Source organism: Melospiza melodia, chromosome 11, assembly GCF_035770615.1.
Source record: "Melospiza melodia melodia isolate bMelMel2 chromosome 11, bMelMel2.pri, whole genome shotgun sequence".
Lineage (NCBI taxonomy): Eukaryota > Metazoa > Chordata > Aves > Passeriformes > Passerellidae > Melospiza > Melospiza melodia.
Window position 1 is genome coordinate 20,064,710 of NC_086204.1, and position 6,000 is coordinate 20,070,709.

The following is a 6,000-nucleotide window of genomic DNA, read 5'->3' on the forward strand; positions in this document are numbered from 1 at the left end:
GAAAAATACTTTGTGTCATTTAGCAGAAGAAAAGCAGTGTAGCAGGAAAAGAAGGTTTTCTTTGATTTCACAGTGGAATTACCACATGCTTTTCCTGTGTAAAGACAAAAAGATTTGCCTGATTATTACCAGTCATAACTATTCCTGGAAAATTATGTTTTGGTATAAACTAGTTATTTTCAAGTGAAGACCCACTAACAGAGTTCATTTACCTTTCAATTATGATTTCTTAATTTTGTGAGTGATCTATAATTATTCTAGAACACAGCTGTTTACTATTCCAGAATGAATTGTCCACACAGGGAGCTATTAAAGGATACTTTATTCAGTAATCAGTTCTTTTGTGACAGGCATTTTTTCTCAGAAAAGCTTTTGAGATTTGTGTGGAAGGTCAATCTCTGCTTTATATTAAAGGAAATGTAGCTTATCACTACACAACTGAATTGTGTCATTTAACCATAACTTTTTCTGATAGTTTGCAGCCTAGTCCTTTATATAGGCTCATAATTGCAATTAAATAATTGATAAAGCTGTTCAGAAATGTAGTAAAGCTTCTTTCCCTCACTTCCTTTAATAAACTTACTAAATAATACAGAATCTTCAATCTTCACAGATTCATAAAAAGAGATGGAAATTACACATTCAGGCTACATTAGAAGAATTTTAATCACTATTCTGTAGTTGTAGTTGTTTTCCCTACCTGAAGGTTTCTGTCAGTGTAGGATGTGAAAACTGCTCTACATCAGTAACGACTTGTCATTTTTGAAAACAGGTGACATCTACCAACTACAGCTGCTACAATAAAGTCATTGCCTTGAAATGAGCATCTGAACTAGAATTAGAGCTTCTGTCCTTTCTTAGCAGAACCTCAATCTTTGTTGAGGGAAACTGTGTGAGAAAAAACAGAATTTGCATGTCTTTGAAAAGGAGAGGAGCATTTGTTGTAACTCTCTGGCAAAGATGTCTGCACTGGCCTGCAGGGAGACAAACTGCTTCATAATTCATGAAAAAATAGCAGTCTGTTTTTATAAGCTCTTAAGAGACAGTAAAGAGGGATAAAGGGAGTTGGATAACTGTGAGTTCTACTCTTTCAGTCATGGCATGGTGCTTCTCATTGCATTTACTCTTACCAGTAAAGGAGAGAAGTTAATACTGGATATGGGTGTTATGGTTTTAAAAATATGTTTCCAGTATGTTAGAATAATGCCATCATTTTCTTGAATACTATTAATCATACATAATGATTTATGGAACAAATTCATGTCTTACTAGTTACTGTATTCCTAAGTAAGAATATTTTTCTGGCTTTTTCTTACCTTGAACAGGATGAAGAGAGTATTCCAGTAACATATCGAGAGTTACCTGAATACAAAGAACTGTTAGAGTTTAAAAAATTGAAGAAACAGAAACTCCAGCAGATGCATGCAGAAAGTGGGTTTGTGCAGCACGTGGGATTTAAGGTGAGTGCAAGAGATGTTCTTCTGTTGCTCAATGGAATGTAGAGGTTTTCCAAGAGAATGTGGTTTGAATTTCCTGATAAGATTTCATGGAATACAGCAAGTTTCATTCCTTAGTTTTTGTTCACTGAATCTGTTTTCCCTCGTTTTGTTTAAGAAAAACAGCCCACATAATTCAGTCTTTCTGGTAGCCCAGCTGTGACTGAATGCTGATGTTATATGGAAATTAATAAACGTGCTGGTTTTTTCTCACCACATTATGAAAATACAGCTTGTATTAGAGCCTTGTTAAATCATAATGGAATTCCATTTGACACTACATTCTGTTTTGACAGTGATTAATTATAATAATTTTCTGATTATGAGTTTGGAGCAATTTTGCCTCCACCCGAGGCCAGAGAAGGGACAGAGATTTTGGGTAAGAGTAATAGATTAAAAATTTCTTTTGTTTTGTAGCAACTTTACAATCTAATCAAGTGATAAATGACAGAAGTTGAAGCAAGGACATAAAACAATGTTCATGTAAAATTAAGAAAAAAAGCATTAAGTTAAACTGATGTGTTTTCTGAGCAACAACCATTAATAGGCAACATGAAAGAAAGGGCACTCTGGAAATCTTATTTTCTGGTTTGCAAGGGATTTTGTGTCTAACTGGCTACTGTAACTGTTGGAACAGGCTTTTTTTCTTTAGTGTTATGGAGATGGATTTTTTTTCTGATACCAATTTGCATAAGAATGCAAGGACAGTTCAAGGTTCAGTTCAAATTAACTGTAAAATTAAGACAGCCTCATTAGTTGATACTGACAGATTTAAGTTATTAAACCACCAAGGTGCTTGTTATTTTTGTTGGTTTTAGTTGGCATGGTATGTTTGGTGTTTCATTTTGTGGGGATTTTTTAAATAAGCATTTTCTGTCCCCCAAAATTTGAAGCTTTAATCAGTCAGACCAGACTTCAACAAACTTCTTTTTCTACATAAAATTATCCTGAGTAGTAAATTGACATTACACAGTGTCAAGCATTTAAAGTTTGAAAGTTTCTTTGCATTTGACTTTGATTGTATTATGCATTATAGTAAGCTGAGAAATCAGGTGATTATGGGCTGTTTTCCCTCAGAAAATTCAGTCTGTGGGCTGGCCAGACCTCACCTAATAAGCAGCCATTGAGAGCAGATTTGGTTCTGCAGAGCTTTTGGCCTCATTTACTACACATTATTCAACCTGTGCTTTGAATATTGAATTATTGAATCCCTTGTGGGCTTTTTATGGCTTTCACTTCTTTTCTTCATTAAAAAATGAAAGGCATAGTATTATTTCTGTTTCACAGGGCAGAGGGGAGCTGGAGCATAAAAACTGAGGTCAAGGCTTTCCACTGTCTTGGTCCTCAACTTCAGATAACTGGAGCCAATTTTTCAGTTCTAGCATTATTCTGAACTTGGTATTTTCAAAGAGCAGCTCTTGGTGTGCTCAGTCCCTGCTCACTTCTAGCCTCACCCTGGAAAAGCATCTGTGCCCGGAGGGGTGCAGCTGTGGCAGGGCTTGTGTGAGGTGTTGGTGACCCCGAGTGCCTCGGTGGTGGCAGCAGCAGCTGCTGTGCCCCACTGGCTTCACAGATGCTGAGACAGCAGTTCAGGTTCTGATGGATGGATAGAGGATGAGCTATGGGAGCACAGGCTTGTTTCCCACATCTGTTTTCCTTTTCAGTCCTGTCTCTGCAGCGCTCTTCATAGTTCAGGTTTTTTAAAAGTTCTCCTTGCCTGCAAGTCCCATTTTCCTGGTTTCTTTCTTTTGATCAAATACTTTTGCCCCTTTTCTGTACCACTGTGAATTTTTCATCTAGTCTTTCATGTTTTGTTTTATCTTTGATTTTTTTTCTCTTCATGCCACACTCTTGCATTTGGGATTAGTTCTTGTCTCCTTGCTCAGTTTTAGTTCCAGACCTCTGTTTCCTTCTCTGAACATGGTATTCCCCTTCCTTCCTGGCTATCTGGCTTTAGTTCCAGCCCACCCATGATGTGTTACTGCATTTCCTGAGTTGGAAAGGGCATCAGTGTGCCCTGATCCACAGCCCCAGCAGCCCAACAAGCTCTGCTGGTCTGGTCTTACTGCTTCCCTCTGCCATGGAAGGGCTGGCATTGCATGTGGCTGGGCTTGTGTGAAGCATCCCATCCCTGTGCTGTGTCACAGCAGTTTGGAGCCACCTGAGGATGAGAGAGTCTGCAGGCAGGGCTGGGCTGCTTTGCTCAAGCAGGGTGGTGCCAAGGTGGGGCATTTGGGGAGTGGGAAGCAAGGCAAAAGCTTGGTGGATCCTCATGGCTCTGGAGGGCCTCTCCTAGAGAATGAGGACTTCTTTTTCCACATGGTGAGGAGAATTCAGCTGTGGGGGCTGGCAGTGGCACAGGGACACACAGAGATTGCCATGGGTGAGTTGGTGTGCACTGTAGGCATGGGAGTGCCTCCCTCAGCTGCTGCTTTCTCAGTGCTGCTCCCTCTGCTCCACAGTGCGACAACTGCGGGATTGAACCCATCCAGGGCGTTCGGTGGCACTGCCAAGACTGCCCTCAGGAAATGTCCTTGGATTTCTGTGATTCCTGTTCTGACTGGTGAGCAGCCTGTGCTTCTACTTGCTATTTGTCATTAGATTGAATCTCTCTGCTGCAGAACTGCTGTGTAGGGTGGAAATAAATCTTTGCTCCAGCACAGGACATATAGCCTGGTTGAGTAAAGATAATTTAGCATCTCTTTGTGGGAGATATATTTTGTAAGCAGATTCTGGATGTATAATTTAATTTTCTTTAATACAGTGGACAAATAGGTTTGGTACAGTTAAATAAGGGGGGAATTAGACTTTATGAATGAACTGCTATCCAGTTTGGTTTGAATCTCTTCATATGATCACTGTTTATGAAAGTTAAATATAAGGAAAGTATTTGACTTTTAAACTGTTATCTTTTTCTTTCCCTTGCAGTCTGCATGAAACAGAGATTCATAAGGAAGATCACCAGTTAGAACCTATTTACAGAGCAGAGACATTTTTAGACAGAGACTACTGCATGTCCCAGGGCACCAGTTACAATTATCTTGACCCAAACTACTTTCCAGCAAATAGATGACATGGGAAGCAGATCTACCAACTTGGGTTTACTATCCTCTTTGAAAAATAACAATGGCACCATTGTTAATTCTGTGCACATTTTGGAAAGACTCTGCTTTCCCTGAAATGTCACTCACAGCATGACAGCTTCCTGGGTGTACTTGTCAAACTACAGCTTTGAGCTGTCATGGTTCTAGATCACTGAACAGCAGCTGAACATTCCTAGTGTGCAGAAGGTTTCACTGGGAGACTTCTCTTTCACCACATTAGTCACTTTTAGGTGGTGAATCTAAACAAAAGAAACACATACAAAAGGGTGAGCCAGAAATGAGAGCACACATTAAAGATAGAGTAAATTCCAAAGGCTTTGAAGAACTTGGTTATAATGAGATCCAGAGGAGATGAAGTATTTATATAAAAACAGTTTAGTAGCTTGCAGTTTTGTTGTGAAATAGTTTTCAGCACAGTAACTGACTTCTTTAGGCAAGGTTTTAACCAATGACAGTGTTTGCTTCTAGGCTGTACTCTAAAAATACTCACTGTCTCAGCAATGGTTGGCTACGGGCCTTTATTAAATCGGAGCTGCTTAATCATGTTGACCTTCAATTTTTAAAATTTTTTTTTAAAACCACAACGAACTCTATTTACCAACAGTGAAGCACTACAGGGGGCAGCTGTGGCATTGCTTCCTTAACCAGCTCATGGTGTGTGAATGTTATAAAATTGTCACTCAGATATATTTTTTAAATGTAATGTTATATAAGATGATCATGTGATGTGTACAAAATATGGTGAAAAGTGCCAGTGCTAGTAACTGTGTAAAGTCTCTAATACTCAACATTTACTCCTTTAAAATAAAATACACAGCCTTCTGCCTCTGTATTTGGAGTTGTTAGTGCAACTCATCAAAGAAAACTGCCTAATATAAATCATATATATGGTAATAATTTTTCCTCTTTTGTAGTCTGCACAAGATCCATGAAAGATTGTATTTTTATTACTATTTAAACAGTGATTAAATTTAGCCTGAGCAGTGAGCAAGGGTTCACATGCATTCTTTTATACTGCTGGATTTTGTTGTGCATCATTTAAAACATTTTGTATGTTTCTTCTTATCTGTGTATACAGTATGTTCTTAAATAATGTTCAATTGTCAGGAGAACTGTGAGAAATAAACTATGTGGATACAGTCTGTTTATATATAGAATGCTTGCTGTGACTTCCTTTCTGTGTAGTTCTGACTCTTTAATCAGGATGGAAAGTTTGGACAGGACCTTTGGATCGGTCACCCAGCGCCGCCTGTGCCGCTCTGGCCGGCAGGATTAGCATTCCAGTTCTCTCCTCCTCCCTCACAGACTTCTTTGTCAGACCACAGAAAATCCAGATTTTAGTAGCCTTGGTACAGTGTATACCATTGTCTGAGAAGCTTTGTAATTATTGTGACATATTT

At 38.8% G+C, this 6,000-nt stretch overlaps 1 protein-coding gene across 3 annotated transcripts in view; it reads left to right on the plus strand.

The window, feature by feature from the left end:
- The window catches only part of ZZZ3 (zinc finger ZZ-type containing 3), a 55,289-nt gene extending 49,532 nt beyond the window's left edge, over window positions 1-5,757 (plus strand). For all 3 annotated transcript variants that reach the window (XM_063165878.1, XM_063165880.1, XM_063165879.1), the window contains exons 11-13: window positions 1,326-1,460; window positions 3,959-4,059; window positions 4,425-5,757. In XM_063165878.1, the coding sequence (XP_063021948.1) occupies window positions 1,326-1,460; window positions 3,959-4,059; window positions 4,425-4,569 (381 nt within the window). In that variant the 3' untranslated portion in view covers window positions 4,570-5,757. The remainder of the gene's footprint in view (window positions 1-1,325; window positions 1,461-3,958; window positions 4,060-4,424) is intronic.
- Window positions 5,758-6,000: the final 243 nt, after the last annotated feature.